At 40.7% G+C, this 17,308-nt stretch overlaps 1 protein-coding gene across 1 annotated transcript in view; it reads left to right on the forward strand.

Moving 5' to 3' along the window:
* LOC103613554 (rap guanine nucleotide exchange factor 5-like) overlaps positions 1-17,308 on the forward strand; it is a 37,284-nt gene that overhangs the window by 2,666 nt on the left and 17,310 nt on the right. Inside the window, exons 3-10 of the mRNA XM_017731193.1 lie at positions 607-704; positions 1,444-1,474; positions 2,411-2,489; positions 5,468-5,617; positions 7,992-8,089; positions 9,858-9,980; positions 11,167-11,345; positions 14,611-14,701. Coding sequence (XP_017586682.1) covers positions 607-704; positions 1,444-1,474; positions 2,411-2,489; positions 5,468-5,617; positions 7,992-8,089; positions 9,858-9,980; positions 11,167-11,345; positions 14,611-14,701 — 849 coding nt within the window. The remainder of the gene's footprint in view (positions 1-606; positions 705-1,443; positions 1,475-2,410; positions 2,490-5,467; positions 5,618-7,991; positions 8,090-9,857; positions 9,981-11,166; positions 11,346-14,610; positions 14,702-17,308) is intronic.

Genomic DNA, 17,308 nt, shown 5'->3' on the forward strand with positions numbered 1-17,308 from the left:
GGGAAAGAGAAGGCTCTACATGCAGATTCGGAAAAAGCGTAGAGAAAATATTTACTAGGATTTCAATGATGACAATGTCTTCCCCCAAAATTAGAAGTAAGGTTTATTTATGCATTAGTTTACAACTAGGGAGAGTTGTGGGAGTTTGTGGGACACATCAACTCAGTTTAAAATGCATGCAAGTGTGAGGAAAGGTAAAGTAGAATATTTGCCATTTTTTTTAAGTCTCAATCTAATCTTTGTTGTCATTTTGGATAAGTGATGATGATGCGGTGTGTTGTCATGCTTCAGAATCTGACCTAACCCAGATTTCATGTAATAGCCACAAATGGTGTTTTAAATTTTCCTGCTTATAGACAAAATAGTACAAGCATTTTGCCCTCTCACTTGGTAGACAGTACTAAGAGTGTTTCTCCAAAGGCAAGCTGAATATTTACCAGTCTGGAAATTTAAAGAGGAACATTCTCTCCTTACAGGTTTTCCATAAATACAATGATAAAACTTGTTTTAGTAGGATAGTGCCTGAATTGACTTAGACCACTGATATGATGCCTTAGATTTATGTTTGAGTTGTCAGATGTTTGCAGATACTGCTTTATTTTGTAGACTATATACAGAAATGTGTTAGATGATGTGTATGAGTATCCCGTTCTTGAGAAGGACCTGAAAGAATTTCAGAAGATACTTGGGATGCATCGCCGTCAGTAAGTATTGATTATATTTGTGATCAAGTCGTCTTTTATTCAGAGTGTAATTTATTTTGTTTGCCATCTTTCTGTAATTCAGTCAAGTGATAAGTGATACAAGTGGCATATTCATTTTTACAAATCATCCCTTCTTTAACGCTAGATTATTCAATATTTGCTGATATTTGTTGGGCAGTGTTTGTGATTCAGCATTCACTCCCATCAATTTCATTTGGGATTACTTACAAGCAGAGCAATAGTTTGTGGAGAAGCTGGCAAAAATTCTCTCAGAAGTTGCAATCTGTGACTTCAGATGGTACCTTCATTCCCTCCACAGTACTGAGAAGCAAATCACTTGGAATAGTAATCTCAGAGTTATTATTTTACTAATAATTATGGCATCTATGAAAGATATTTAATTGGCATGTTTTTCAACAAATGGAGGTTGTTTCCATGGTTTGGCTGCTGGGGAAGTGGAAGGAGCGATGCCCTTGAGGGTGACCCTGACTGCTGTGTTTGCCTACTCCAACAGCTCATGGGCTGGCAACATTTTCACTACATCGATTATACAAGTCAAAGGAAAGTTCTCTGGCTGAGCCAGATGCCTTTAGTGTTTCCTGAAGAACCTCTGCAGCCTTTCTGCAGTGACCATTTAGTGTTAAAAACTTTCTGATGTTGTAAACTTTGTAATAGCTAAAACTTCCTTTTCCTAAACTTTGGCTGGAAAGAATAATTGAGATTTTCCTTTTTGTTTCAGCACTGTAGATGAGTATTCACCTCATCGAAAGGTAATGCCAACCTCATTGTTGCTGATTGCTAGATAACTTACCATCTCACTTCTTCCCACTCTGCCCACTTCCCTCTCTTTTCTTGGCTTCTTAACCGAAAGTGACTGGTGACCAAAAACATGACAGGACATGTCAGTGACCTGCAATGCTGCTTAAGGAATTTTTTTTTTCCTTTGAGTGCAGCCTGGATATCAGGATGTGAGCTAACCTGCAGTGGCTGTGACAGTATTAGCATCTTAACAAGATGCTTTGAGATGTCAAAATTCAGGAGAGGCCTTGGAGTGTGTCCCCACCGAGCTAGAGGGATGTAGCAAGCTGGGCAAACCAGGCTGAACACAGGCATTGACATGGATGTCAAGTAAACAGAGCAAAGGGCGGATTTGTTGTGACAGGGACAGACAAAAAGAGAGGAACATGAATCTGTCTATTTAATTGGAGGGAGAAGTTGGAGCCAGAGAAAGTTGGCGTACAGACTGCTCAGAGGTGAATTGCTGTGCTCGTCAATTTTACTGGACTGAAGCTGAAGTGTGTAATAAGCTTAAAATGTTACTGCAAAAATGTGGAAGGCAGAACATGAGATTGTAGTGAAATTGCTAAATAGGCTGATTGGTACATGGGAAATGTCTGTAAGAATAAATGTATAAGAAGTGGGCTCTGAACATGACTACAGAAAACTTTGAATTGTGCAGGCTCCTTAGCCTTGGCATGTCCTACTTCCTCCAAAATCCCCACCTTGGCCATAATTTAGTAAGGCAACTCCCAGTTTACTGCTCGAAGAAAGGGTGGGTGTACTTCCTATACAGAAACCTTTTGGCCAGACGTATGGGTTGAATGCTGTATTCTGTGAATTACTGCTTTGTAAACAGCAGGGATGCAAAAAATCACTGTTGTCTTTTTTTTTCTTTCTTTCTTTCTTTCTTTTCCACTCCCTCACAGAATAAAACCTTTTTCCACCAGTTCAGTGTAAAGGAGAACTGGCTGCAGCAAAGAGGAACCATGAATGAAACAGAAGAAAGTGAGTATAAATGAAAGAGTGGAGGAAAAGCTCAAAAACTGTAAAATTGTTTCTCAAGGACTTCAGTGTAAATATTCTTTAACTGACATACAGTTTTTGAATAGGACCTTGGGGACACAAAAGAAGAAATATTTGGCTGTGCAAGTTTACCTTCCTTCCTCCCTCCTGGCTTACAGGGGTCAACAGTGCCATGGTATCTCAAGGGGTTTTTGCCCTGTCCGGTTCCTCCAGCACCCCTGTCTCAGTCCTGTGTGCCTCCCAGGTGTGCCGGCAGCCCCTGCACCAGGCATTACTTGTGCTCCATTTCATGCTCTCGGTCTCTTGACCTATATCTTGGTTGTGAAAGGTGAACAAATAAGCCTGTCACATGAAATGGTCCAGGATCTGCTAACTCTGGGAATGTGCCTTAGTTCCTTCTCTGCTCAAAAACATCTCTGCATGGAGTGCAGCTGCCACTTCACTTTAATGTCAGCCATTTCAAAAGCGATCTCCCTCCATTACTACCAATACAGTAACGTAGTGAGGCTGTCACCCTCCTGTAATGCCTGTACGAGGAAGGAGGCAGAGAGAACACTGTGTACACGAGCAGGGGACGGCAGAAGGACCTCCTACCTGGCAGCCTCGCTCCTTGACAGTGTATCTTCATTTCTTACTGGGAACAAAACTCCGGAAGTTCACTTGAAGTCAGGGTATTTTTAGTGCTCATTTGTGACAGAATAAAAACTGAGCTCGTTCGATGCCAAGTAGAAAGATTTGCACAGTACGTGCTGCTGATAGATAATCCTCTTTTTGTGCTTCAAATGTAGGGGGTTTTGAGGTTTGTTTCCAAGGCTTCTTCTAAAAATGGTCTTTCTGGATGAGAACCCCCACACTCATTCTTCTTTCAAAGGTGGACACAGCTTGTGGGTGACTGGAAAGGAAAGAGGACTGGCACGAGAGGGGGGACAGACCATATAACTGTGGTGGGACAGTCACCAGGACAGAACTCAGCAAGGCCAGTCCTGACTGAGTTAAATTGCTTTTGTCTCACTCCTTGAGAGCAGGAGCCATGAACTATGATGGAATGAAATAGCCTAAGTGACTTTGGGGAAGGGAGAGACAGATGCAGAGGGTGACATCTAATCCTGTGTGGTGGAGTGCTGTCTGACTGATGGTGCTTGTGGTGGATGAGTGACTGAGATTCACCATGCCACTTGACCAGAGGTGTTTTATCCTCTATTGCAATCATTACCAGGACAGCTTGCAGCCCATGGCCACTTCCTCCCCCTGGCATTCCCTCCTTCTCACAGAGGAGCAGCACAGGCTCCTGGAAGAGATGACATGGTCCATCCCAAAAGATGGGATACCACCAATGGAACGTTGGAGAGGTGTGAGGAGGAGGGTCACTATGGTGGTTGTGCTTGAGCACCTGACCTGTGGGTTGATTTAGTTCAGTGTTAAAGAAAGGATAGACCAATAGCCCATTTATAAATTGACATTGCTGTCATTGTCCCTTTGCAAATGGCAGAGAGGACATTTCAAACAAATTCACTCTAAGCAAGGTGTGTCACTCTGCATTTGGAGTCCAGATATTCCTGTCAGATTTTTTTAAAATTTATTTTTCTACCTAGTAATTTAAAGTGCAATTGGATGTCTCTGTTTTCATGATGTGTATCCATTCTGATGAGAGATTCTGCCATGAGCATCTCATTTACTCTCTGTCAGCAGAGACCGGTTAAAAGGGAATTATAAAATCAAATGACTTATTTTTCCCCAATACTCAATGTTAAGTTCCTCCTTCATTCTCATATTCATTTTTTCTTTACTACAACAGGAAAAAAATCCCTATTCTAAAGGATAGAGTTCTTAGCTGCTTCTGGCATAATCTTCACTAATGAAAGTGCCCCGAAGCCATGAAGATCCGTAGGACAAGCAAAGAGCTATTGCTACATACATCTGTCAGTAAAGATAATCAAAAAAATACAACAGTTATGGAGAAGAAAAAGTTGTCCTGTATTGGCATGGTAGCAGCCTGTCTATAATAAGCAGTGCCAGAGTAGAAGGAAATGGAAAGTTTAATTAAGCACTGAAGTGAGTGTGAAACCAAGAGCTGTGACAATTCTGATTAGCAAATGTAATTTTAAAAATATTTATGCAAGTCTGCAGCTCAGTTTCTTCCGCTTTAAGTGTGGCAGCTGTATTTCAAAGAACTAGCTAGGGCAAACTCAGAAAAAGATGTAAACCTAAAATTCTGGCAGGCAGAGAGAGTGTACATCCCTTTTTGTAGCAGAAAAAGGTAATCGCTGAGCTGACCACAGCATTCCCAGAGCTGAACCAACTCATGGACCTCAGTAGAGGTAGTGAGCCCGGGGAATTTCCCTAAACCAGTCCCATTTATATGTGCTGCTTGTGATTCAGGAAATGAGTTGTCAGAACTGATTGTATGGCTGTTTGGGCAGTCTCTGCTGGTGCTAAAATACTCTGGCAATGCAAGTAGTTTAGATGTCTAGACAGATAAGCTATCAGGAGTGGATGAAAATCTGGGAGCACTGTTCTTGCAAAGCTTCCTGTTCCAGGTGGAAGTGGAGGTTCAAAATAATTTCTGCAGCAGATATGAAATATACTGAAAGGACAGTGATTTATCTGAACCTAAAATTGAGGGAGAAAAGATGGCAACAGCTGAGTTTGCAGAGAAGACAGGCAGTGAAGGAGGTTGTCGGTGTCAAATCCTCAGGGTAGGAAGTCTTAAATAGATACTGCTGTGGGAGTCTGTGTTTCCATTTGCTTGCCTCTCTCATTCCCAGGAACAGGAGGTGGGGAGGTGGGAAATGGTGATGTTTATGGTTAGTTTCATGTCCTTTGTGTCAGGGTGCAGTGACTGCCCTTCCTGCAGTAGCCAGGCAGCTGAGGCATTGCTGTGTTGGGGTCTGCAGGTTTGTTCCTTGCACTGTTCGGGTATCTCTGCCTACAGCTGAGCATGTCTTTCTTCCTTTGTGCAGTTTTCTGCCGCGTGTATATAACAGAGCACTCCTATGTCAGTGTGAAAGCTCAAGTGTCTACTTCAGCTCAGGAGATACTGAAGATCGTGGCAGAAAAGATCCAGTACCCCGAGGAGGAGTTGGCGCTGGTGACAGTCTCATTCTCTGGTGGTAAATAACTTCCCTACATCTGATTATTTACCTTTTATTGCATCAGGTAAGGGAGGGCTGACATTTTCTGATGCAAGGATACAGCTGTTCCTCTATGGGCCCACAGCTGGATGACCAGGGGAACAATGAGGAGCTGCTTCCCAGAGACTTGTTTCCATGGTAACAGCTCTTTCTTGGGTACTGTGGGATGTAGCATCTCCTGGCTGGGAAGGGAGTGTAAAGAACTCTCACTCTCCAGCAGTATTGCACGGTTTTATTCCTTTTCCAAAGATGAATCTGCTACTTTGGAATTTAAATTAATTTTGAAGGCAATGAGGCATGGTTTGCTTTAAAAATATAGAAGGGAATAGCAAATACTCTATGCATGGCTGTTTTCCTCATCTATGGCAGGGGTAACAAAAATTCTTGAGGAGAAAGGAAGAAGATGTGTTTGCACAATTGAGATACTGAGAGCAATCTCAGCAATATTTTGTAAGCACTCTTCCTTACAACTGACACCTTTTGCCTATTGTTTTACTGTAGAATATCTTGGCAGTATTCTCAGATAACATTAGTTGTTGTTGATCCCCTAAGACAAAGGATGAACTCATTGCTACTTGTTTGTCAGTCTAGTTAAATGAAATACACACAAGTGCTGACTTGTTCCGTTTATATCTTTGATTCAGAACTGGAAGGTCACATTTTTTTCCCCCATGCTGGGCTCAGTTAAAGAAACATACTTTTGAGTGCACTGGTGTGGGTGGGAGGGAGATGGTGCCCTGCTCTGGTTATGGAAAGCCTGGGCACAGAGCAGCCATTGGGAGCATTACACATGGGTGTCCTGGCCATCCAGGCTACATCATTTTCAGGCATACTCTTTTTACCCTCGTGTGCCCAAACTCACCTCCTGTGCATTTCACAGCACTGCAAAATCACTGTGCTGCTGTTTTTCAGGTCTTTCTCTCCTATTCAAGAGCAGGGCAAGTTTTGATCTGATAGCAATAAATCTGGTTCTAACTGCCTGCTTAGCTAAAGAAGACCAACCATTCATAAATAATGAAATATACTATATTGGTTCCCAGGAAAGCCACAAAATAGAAGTGGTTGCCACTTGGTTGTTCAATGAGAAACAGTAAATAAAATGCAGGTATAGTAGGAAAGCCATTTGTACATGACCTTTGTAACCCCTAAAATGTTATTTAGTTATGTTGCCTGAGTTAATTGGAAATACAAGTTCAGTATCTTCTTATGCATCCTGTACTGCAAGTGATAAACACCAACATGCTATGCTTTTTTTCCTGCTTTGTGTTTTTGCTATTTGTGTGACTTAGAACTCATGTCTTTCGTCCAGTTGCAGGGCAGCAGTATGAGCACTGGAGAACCTGTTTTTATTGTACTCCAATAATGGACAAGCAAGCTCTTTATTCAAAATTACCTTGAAAAAACATAATGATAGTTCAGCATAATGTATCTGTGTATCAATGGATAAGTGAGCATGGATAAAAGGGAAAACTGTCTGAAATTATGTCTGACTCTTAGACTCCTCCTAGTCCTACTCCTCATGGGCAATGCCGAGTCCAGGGTAGCTCTCAGTGGTCTTGCAGTAGTTTTGGGTCTCCCATGTATCAGGTCTCCAGAGGATTACTTGGAGCTCGCAGGAAGTGAACATTTTCGCAGGGCAGTTTTTAAGCTGTGTTTGGGGTTTTGCTTTATTTTTCCCCCCATCTTTCTCTAGTTCATTCAAGATTCCACAGAGCTGAACCAGTACTCTGGAGTGGAGGAAAAAAAAGTCCTTTCTCTTTGCCACCTGTGTCCTGCGCTTTTACCCAGATATTTCCTAAGTTAATTACTCTAGGTCTAGAAGAATTAGTGTAAATACTGTGTAATAAAGGACTCCTGAGCGCTGCTCTGTGGGATGAATTTCATGGTGTTGGGATCCTTTAAACTTTTCCTGTTGAATGGCTGTGGCTGCTGATTTCATCTCCACACCCGGTTTTGTCTCCAGCGACACACAACAGCTCAGCCTCTGGAGGCTGAGACCCTCTGCTCTAACAAAAGTCACTACATTTATACTAGATACACTGGGTTGAAATTAAATGTTCTATAAGGCATAGGAGGCTAGACTAGATGATTTCAGGGCTTCTATCTATTCTATGTGAAGTGCAGTTTGAAAGCAAAAGCAGGAAGCTTCTGTGCTCTAGTCCTTCAGAGATCTCTTGCCTTTATCTTGCCTGAGCAGGATGGAGATAATGGGTCCCCACAGAGACTGAATTGGGTGCTTAGTTACTTTCTAAGGAGTCGATGTGGCATCACAGATACAACTGTACCTTTATTTCTCATATGCAGCTTTTATTCCTCTTCTGAAACTTGTGTGTTTTGTTTGCTGTTTTTACAGAAAAACATGAACTACAACCAAATGACTTGGCCATCTCAAAATCTTTGGAGTCATCCAGTCGTATGTTTGTATACCGAAAAGATCTGACTGATTCTTTGGTAAGGATCAGGATTGTATGTTTCCCATTTTTTGTTTGTCTGACTCCAAATCAAAACATTAGTATTTCTCTCAGAGGGCTTTTCCAATGCAGAATTTACTTTTTGCTTCCTTAGTAAAGCTTACCACTGAGCTGCTCTATTCCTAAAAAAAAAAAAATCTTTCATTAACAGCAGTTATTTGACTGAACAGTAATGGAATTTGTTCATCAATTTTAAATAAACCAAAGCTTCTGTACAGCTTAAATCCTTCAATCTACATCAGCCTGGAAAAGCTGACCTGTGTGTGTACCAGAATGGATGGGATGAGGATTATTCAGGGCTCTTGTGACTCTCTCCTCCCCAACCTGCCTTGTGCCTCTGTAGCACTTAGAGTGGCTGGTACATTATCATACAAAGTGGTGGACAAATTCCATGGAATTACTACATGTAGAAATAGATGTTGTGTGAGTTCCACCAGACCCATCAGTGCAACCCCAGTGTTGTGGCAGCCACGTGGTTAGCTGGTGTATATCACTGGTGGTGTGCCCTCCCTTACTTCTGCCTGTCTGTCACTCCATCCTCTCGCTGGGGCTGGGAAGGTGAGCAGATTGAGAGGCAGCAGATCTCTCTCATCCTTCCCTCTGTCTTCAGAAACCAGGATTGCGACCTCCCTCCCTCCATGTTTTCCCAAAATCTCAGTGAGGCAGGCACAGTCAGGCACTTTGCTGTTTCAATAGTTTTCTGCTAATTGTGCAGATGTTTTCAGGAAAGAGCAGGGACTGTATCGCAACTGACTTCTACATGGTGTCAGTACCTCCAGGATCTGTGCATTCATCCTCAGGATGAGAAATGTCTATTTACGTTTTGTTGGATCAATGTGCCCTGAAGAGCTGACATGCCACTATTATTGTAATCTGTCAGCTCCATTATCTCCAGCATTAGAGCCACCTCTAAAAATGTGAATATTAAGGGAAGGTTTCCAGTGCAGACAGGTGACAGCCAACCTAGTTTCATTAGTTACGTAATAAAAATTGCAAAACTTGCTGTAACTGTCAGAAATATAGCACCAAAGTAATGGCTTAACTGGTAAGAATAATCTTTCATCTTGGCAGATGGTTCATGTACCAAGTTTCAGACTGATGAGGTTAAAAAAGCCGAGAGAAACGCAAAACTTTGAAAATCCAAGCTAAAAATGGAAATGTCAAATGACCCTGAACACCAGCAATACCACAGCACTCCACATAATATACTAAGTAACTTTTATGAATCAGAACCCACAACATTTTACTCTTTGTTGATTACATTTGGGGTAGATTAATCATAAAATGTATGGATTTATGTTATTTGTAAAAGCAGACTGGAGGGCAAGTTATGTGTATTTATTCTAAATCCAATGTGTTTTCAGAATGATTCTTTTATATCAGAAAATTACTGATGTCTTAATTTAGATTTTATTTTCTGATAGTTTCAGGGATTTTATTTTCATTATGCTGTCTGCTTGGCTGGTGTTTTATATTAAAGGTTGGGAGAGGGAGAGAGAAGGAGAGAGGGAGAAGGCCTCACTCTCCAAAGCAAATAATTGATCCTATTGACCCATTTCCCATTTCAAGCTATTTATTAGATAGGTTATAGCTCCTTCATTTTGATTAGTGGGAAAAAAAGCCCTCAGAGTGCACTTAGAGAAGATTACTTACTCAGCTCTGTTTGGTAACTTAGTCCAGTAACTGTTTCATTGCAGAATCTTTGGCATTTCTTGAGGAATACTTTTTGCTCTTGTCTATTCGTTTAGAACCCATTTTCTGAAAATGAGGAATTGCAGCAGAGATCTGTGAGGATTTTGGGAATTAACACCTGGGATCTTGCCTTAGAACTAACAAACTTTGACTGGAGCCTCTTCAATGCAATTCATGAGGTAAGAAGTGCCACATCCATTTCCAGGTATATTACTGTATTGCAGTGTTGTGCCATGGTGATGCATTTTGGAGCACTGGTGTTCCTGGGTGCTTGGTTCCCTGTCATGACAGCATGATTGGCAGCTCTCAGTAGGGTGACAGGTCCAAGAGTTATCTTGCAGTCCTTGAGACTGAAAGGAATTGTCAAGGGTTTGTAACTTTCCTGTGTTCGAGCATCTCATACGCTCCCTGTATACCTGATGTGTTTTATTGAGATTTGCCTCAAGAGAGTAAAAGACCATGAACATTTTCTAAAAACCCTCTCTGTGAATATGTTACATATGCAAAATGTCTTATGCACTTGATAGTGTTTCAGTAAATACAGGATTCCACAAATAGCTGTCTTTCATATCACTTCAGCCACAAAAGAATTCACTGTTTCAGCAATTTAGATGGTCACATTACTGTTCGTGTTAGGCTTCAGTGGGATGAAAAATACTGGGCAGGCTTTATTAAATGGGATAATGGTGCACTTCAAGGCCCATTGGGTTGTTTCAGTGACTTTGATAGGTTCTGGTTTGAGTTGCTGAGTAAAACACACAGTTAACAGCAGAAAATCTCTCTTGAAAATACCATTCACTGAAAAGCATGTTGGCTTTCAGAGAAAATGAATGTGAAATTCCCTTGCTTTTCATCAGATGCTTTCCTTTTCTTTCATTTTGGGTTCTTTTAGTCAGTTTAGACACTGTGAATTTGGAACTGGCCAAGCTTGGGGTTTTTTTTTGAACAGAAATCAAGACCCACACCTCTCTTGATTAAAAATTTGCTAATATAGAAACAAGTTTGAATAGAGATTTTTCAGATTCTGCAGTGGTTTGGTATGGTTACTTTTTCATACTGGAACGGAAGTGATGAAATACAGAAGTAGACTGTTGATGTCATTTACCTGGCTATAGCCAGAAGTGGAACTGCAGGAATTCTCACAAAAAGGGCGTATCTTGCAGGACTTCCAGTCCATCTGCCTTCTGTAAACATCTCTAGATTTTTCTGAGCCAAACCTGAAGCTTTTGAGATTGGCTCATGGATAATGAAAAAATAACCATTTGTGACCAGACCTTGTTTCAAAACCATACTTACAAATAATTTATAGTTCATTTATATTTAAATTGTTTTCATATCCCTAATGATGTTGTCAATGTCTTCCAGCAAGAGCTGATATACTTCACGTTCAGCAGACAGGGCAGTGCTGAAAACACAGAGAATCTCAGTCTTCTGCTTCAAAGATGCAACGAGGTCCAGCTTTGGGTTGCCACCGAGATACTGCTCTGTAGCCAGCTCTGCAAACGTGTGCAGCTAGTGAAAAAGTTCATCAAGATTGCTGCCCAGTAAGTTACTAGCTTTGCAACAGAAATCCTTGAATTCACATGTTTTGTTTGGCAAAAAGTAGGTGGAGAGGCAAGGAAAGAAAATTAATTTGTCATCCTGTGTTTTGATAGTGTAGTAAGCATACCTAAATACAATAGTCCAACAGCAGGCCCTGGTCAAAACTAGACATGGTTGAGTATATGCTGCTCAAATCTTCCCTGGTAGCTTAGCTGTTGTGTCTGCAGTGTCAGCTGCAACATCCCTGATGGTGCAGAGGTAGCTCCTTCCTTAGCTGAGATAACCTGAGCACCATTTGACAACTATTTAGGCAGCAAAACCATCACACAAGACTAGGTAAAAACCAAAACACTCTGTTATAAATTTGGAAGTCCTACCCCTGGAGAGGAACCTAACTGCAGGAAGCTGTTGCCCCATGTGATCCTCTCTGGAGTACTCTTTTACTTATAGGAGGGGTAGGTATCTTCATGTATTAGGTTTGACAGTCTACTCTTCCACTGTTACTAAATAGTACTGGCATTTGTTCTGTGCCTTGCAGAATACAAATATATACTATACACAGAGATTTCTTTTCTCTGTAATGACTCTCTGTCTTAGTAACCAAGGAAATGGAGCAATTTAAATATGTGCAGTCATCCTCCTCACCTCTCTCTCCACTTGTTGGTCTTCTGCAATATTTGAATATGCATGTTCATGGAAACTGTATAACTTGTTCCCTTCATCGACTGGGCTGATTTAATTTGCAGGGCACTTACATACAAAGGACTGTTCTCTGCTGAAGCACTGCCTTTAGAGAAATTAATTCTTCTAATCTAATCTAGTGTAACTCATAAATGTGATCTGAGGGAGTTTGTAAGTTGTGTGGTATCCAGTAATATGTTCATTTTCTGCCATATCAGTGGCCAAAAAATGGTTGGTTCTATGTGACTTGCTTGCACCACTGTAGCATTAATTTGCACCCAAGAAGAGTTTTGTGTCTGTCCCACATGAATAAGAATGTATTTGTTACCAGACCAAAGTGTTGCCCTATTTTTGTTGATTCCATTAAGTGAAAAGCCAAAGTTACGGAGACTGAATACCGTTGTCCCTAAAGAGTAGACAGGCTCTCCCAGTGCGCTGCGGAAGCTCCTGCCCTGGAAAATGTAGGTGATGAAATAAGCGAGTGTGTAGTTTCCACAGGATTTTTTTTTTTTAGTCATAAAAGCTGCTTTCTAAATGAACACACCGCTGTATCTCATCAGTTCTGGAAGAGTTGATGACCGGGGAACATTTAGGGTGGAAAGATGGTGTGCATCATTTTGTTTGAGACACAAACCAAGCAGCCCTCCTGTTTCGTTTATGACTAAGGCAGAGAGGTAGGGAACTATGAACAGCTCTGGCTGTTCCCTGTTCTCTGCTCACAGATTCAGACAGGAATCTTTGTCTGTGATATTCCTCTGGCCAGGAAAGCACCAGGACTAAGATTTCATGCTCATCATCTGTGTGCTTTGCTGTTGAGGAACGCCTGAAGAAAATAAAAGCATTTTACACAAGAGTGTCAACACATAAAAGGGAGACAGAGTTTTTGAAAAACAAATCCATATGCTTCTGTTGATGATTAGTCTAAAAGAGGAAACAAGGGGTTCAATAAAGCAAATTAATTAGCATGTTATTAGGAATTAACATCCTGGGGAGTTAAAGAAACAAGTCAATGTAAGGTTAGAATAAATAAATTATAACTGCAGCCTTTTTGCTCCCCGGGCAAGCAGTGGCTGACTGTAAGAGACATTCCTTCTCTCTACAGCTTGCTGTGAGGAATGGGCCCACCCAACAGACAGTTTATGCAGGCTGCATTGGACACCTTCCTTGTTTTGAAATGAGTTGCCTTTGGGAGCTGCCTGGCTTTAATGATAAAAAGGATCTAAGCAACAAAGTTAGGATTAACTTTAAGACAGCTGAAGTGAAGTGAGAAATACACTGTCTCAAGATAGTACACAGTGATAAGGGCAGGCTTTATAAAACTTGTAACAAGTTCTGGCCATTTTCCAGGCCAAGGCCTTGGCATGTACTTTTCCCTGGTGATAAATCCCAGTGAAGCCAGTGGATTCATTCATACTTAAAATTATCTTAAAAGAGGATTCTCACTCTCACACACAAATGCACCCATATATTTGTATGATCTTCAAAAATCTGCAAGAGACAGGGCAGTATTTTTGTTTGAAAAGAACTCAGTATTTAAGGATTTCAAGTTTCCTAATGGACTAGAAGATGAACTAGAAATAAGCATAGTGTGATTGTATGTGGTAAAATGTCAAAAAATAGAGGTATTGAGCAAATTCCATCAGGACCTGTACTGGAACCAGTACTAGCTGCAACTGGTTTATAGGCCTATGTAAATTGAACACTAACCAGATTTTCAGACAATAAAAATGATGAGGGATTGCAAATGCATTGGAGGATAGATAGAAAAAAAAAAGAATTATCTAAGGAGTCTAGTGGCATGTGCAAACAACAGTAGGGTAAGATTTAATTTAGATAGATGCCAAGTAATTCAGCTACAGAATGCTAATACTGAGCTGAAGAAATAAATGCATGATTGTAAAGAACAGTGCTGTGACAGATCCTTGGGTGATAATAGATGACAAATTAAAAGAAAGGACAAAATGTGGTGCTGTTCCAAATAAATAATTTGCTGTTTGTTTTATGCTTGCATAAGAACTTAGAACAGTAATTATATTTCTTCTTCCCTCCCCACTGTCTCATTACTTGGGAAAGGTGTGAAGGAAAGAAGAAAACACATGAGTTAAAATAAATTACAAAGAATTCAAGGAAGGATAATAACAATATGGAAAAGCAGATTGCAGGCTGCAACCACAAAGAGAAATTGAAGGATCCTATGTTGTACAATTTACAGAAAAGATGAAAAAGGGGATGAAAATATTTATTATACAACAGAACAGAGGTCAAGGAATTATTCTGTATGGTAAAGGACGGCTGGGAGTAACTTGAACATTGAAAAGGGAAAATTACTTTTGACAGCAAAGGGAAAAAAAAATAACCTGCCAACAACAGGGTTGATGAGACAGTAGAACGTTTTCGAAAAAACTTCTTAGAGACCCCATCACCTAGACTGCAGGTGGTTATGAGAGGACATTTAATGAGTTCATTATGTGGAAGATGATTGTATGTTAGTGCTGAGGGTTGAAATGAGACTCAGTAACCCAGGATCCCTGTGCATTCCATTTATCTCTGATTCTGAGCACAAAATATTATATTTTTATTCCTCAGCTGTAAAGCCCAAAGAAATCTGAATTCATTCTTTGCAATTGTTATGGGTCTCAACACTGCATCTGTCAGCCGGCTGTCTCAGACCTGGGAGGTAAGACACATCTTTATATCTTTTAGATGCTGTCAAAACCATTTTGCACAAAGGTTGTATACTGGTGAATTACCTTTTCTTTCTAATTATTGGTTTTTCATGCTGAAATCAAACATGGAGGGAGTGTTGGTGGAGAAAATTCTTTGTGACCTGAAACCTTAGATACACAGCTATTAAAAAAACCCCCTAAATGTGTCCTTCCAGAGTTTTAAATAAGAACAAAGTATGGAGACCTTATCCTCTTAAACCAAAATAAATTATTCTAGCATTTTAAGTAGATGTTAGAACAAAAAGTCTTACAAAGGTGGCTCCAAGGAAGCAGTTCCTTATTTTGGAATAATTAATTAAAAAGGCAAAACAACAAAGTAGAAAGAAACCTTCTCTAGTTGTCTTTCATCAGGTTTTTTTTCAGCTGCTCATCTTGAACAACAAAGTTAGGAAATGAACCATGAATAAGGAGTATACTGGAGAACAGAGATTATTTGCTGAAGAAGCTACTGGTTGCTACACAGAGCATGAGCATGTTTAAAGGAGGGTCCCACTGGGATCTGTGTTTATGTTGTGGATTTTTTGTTTCCATCCAAGTGGTGTCCATATTGAGTCATAGTACCCATAATCAGTGATAGCATCTTCAAGTTTACTGTATCTTCTGAGGAACCAAATATTGGGGAAGGAGTAATTGCACGGGATGGGTTGAAGCCTTATCCTTCCTTCATGCCCTTAACACCACAGGTGGGCAGTACTCCAAAAGTACCAATCTGTAATACAGAGTGAGAGAGGAGAGCTGTGATCTGCCTTGGAGATACTCTTGAGCACCAGCAGCTGAGACCAAAGGGCCATTAGAGACTTACAAACCTACCTGACACTGTCCGGAGCAAAGTCTTCCCCCTTAGCTGAAACCATGCATATGGAAACATCACTCGTGTGTCTGCGGCTTTGACACACAGAGAAACGACAGTGACTGCAGGGACTTGGGCAAGGAAGAGCTGACTTAAATAAGAGATAAAGTAAAAGTTTTAGAGAAAAATACATATCTGAGGACGATGATACAGAAACCCCTTGCCGCTGGTATCTCTGAAACACCCCTCTAGGGAACATTTGCCCTGGGCTCCTCCTCAGAGTTGCCTTCATTCCATTTCTCTTGGCTTTGGTAGGAGAGTGAAAGAGACCAAGTATGGTCTCAAAGGCAATGATACAGATCTCTCCTGCACAGAGACATGCAGAACTCTGCTCTGTGCTGAGGCCTCTGGCGATCATGCACTGCTGGTGGACTTCTCTCACGAAGAGCAGAATATGTTGCTTGTTGGAACAAAGAGTGCATCTGCATATGTACCACTGTAAATATGTCATGTTTCTGTGTGTAAAATATTTATCAAGTCACATCCTTTCTTTTTTTTATTTGTAAAACTTCATTGCACTGGAAGTTTCAAAAGCAGAAGGTTATTTGCATTAGTAATGTGACTTTTAGAAAGTAGAGCAATGTTTTTAAATTAATTATAATTACTTACACATGTAAATGAAACAACCTAAATTTAAGCAGCCATTTAGACACTAAATCATATTGGCTCTGCACGTGATTTCTTAAACAAGTAGTATGTTCCCAAGCATATTCTACTTTTTTTTTTCTACAGTATCCAGTGTTTTAATGAGCCTCACTTTCCCTGATTTAAGATAGAAAAAACATGCAATTGCACTTCCATGTTCAGTCATTTTAGCATTTTAATCGTACACATCCACTTAATCTAATTGTTCTAAATCTCTTTTCTCTTGGTAGTGTCACTGTGGCTGTCAGGATCTAAGGACAAAGACAAGACAGGATTTGTACTAAGAGGGGATCTCTTTTACTAGACTAACTACTATGGTTGGAAAAAATAGACAGGCTTTAAGGTCCACACACCATTCTTCAAGTCTGAAATACAAGCATGAAAATTTAAATTGCAAAACAATTGCTTTAAGTGTAGTGATGTGAATCCATTAAACCATCTGAGAGACAAAGGAAGTGGATGCTTGTGGAGTAGAGCAGGTGTTGGCAGGAAAGGCAAGACAGCAGTTTGTGTCTGGGCTCCCTTAGAAAGTGCTTTATGCACCTCTCTGTGGGATTAGGGTCAGATACCAGAGACAGAGTAGTCAGTTTATTAAGGAAATGTCTCACTTTGGCACCAGATTGTGCCAGTGTTAACCCTGATCAGCACTGGCATGATGTATGAAACAGCACTGAGTGTGGCACCTGTTAATTTCTAGAACCCCTGTTCAGGGAAGATTGATTACAACAAATTATTTAACCTGGATGTGATTAGTTTCTGAATTCTCAGCCTGTGTTATTGCTTCTAGCTTGATATGGATATTTAGGTAAATGCACAGTCATGGAAGCTGAGGAAGAAAATAAAACCAGCTGCTAACCAGCAGTTTCCATAAAAGAAGGATGCAGGTCCCCAAGATGAGGCTGCGGGACTCAGTGCCTTGCTGGCATTGCACTGAACATGGTCTGTAATTAGGGCTCTGGGAGCTGAGGAGCAGAGGTTAACTGCATGTTGGTGCTTTCACCAGGCACTTCACCCAGAGCAGTCTTGTGGAAAGAAATGCCTCAGCATTTTTCTGCCTAAATCA

The sequence above is a fragment of the Corvus brachyrhynchos genome, unplaced genomic scaffold, assembly GCF_000691975.1.
Source record: "Corvus brachyrhynchos isolate BGI_N302 unplaced genomic scaffold, ASM69197v1 scaffold84, whole genome shotgun sequence".
Classification (NCBI taxonomy): domain Eukaryota; kingdom Metazoa; phylum Chordata; class Aves; order Passeriformes; family Corvidae; genus Corvus; species Corvus brachyrhynchos.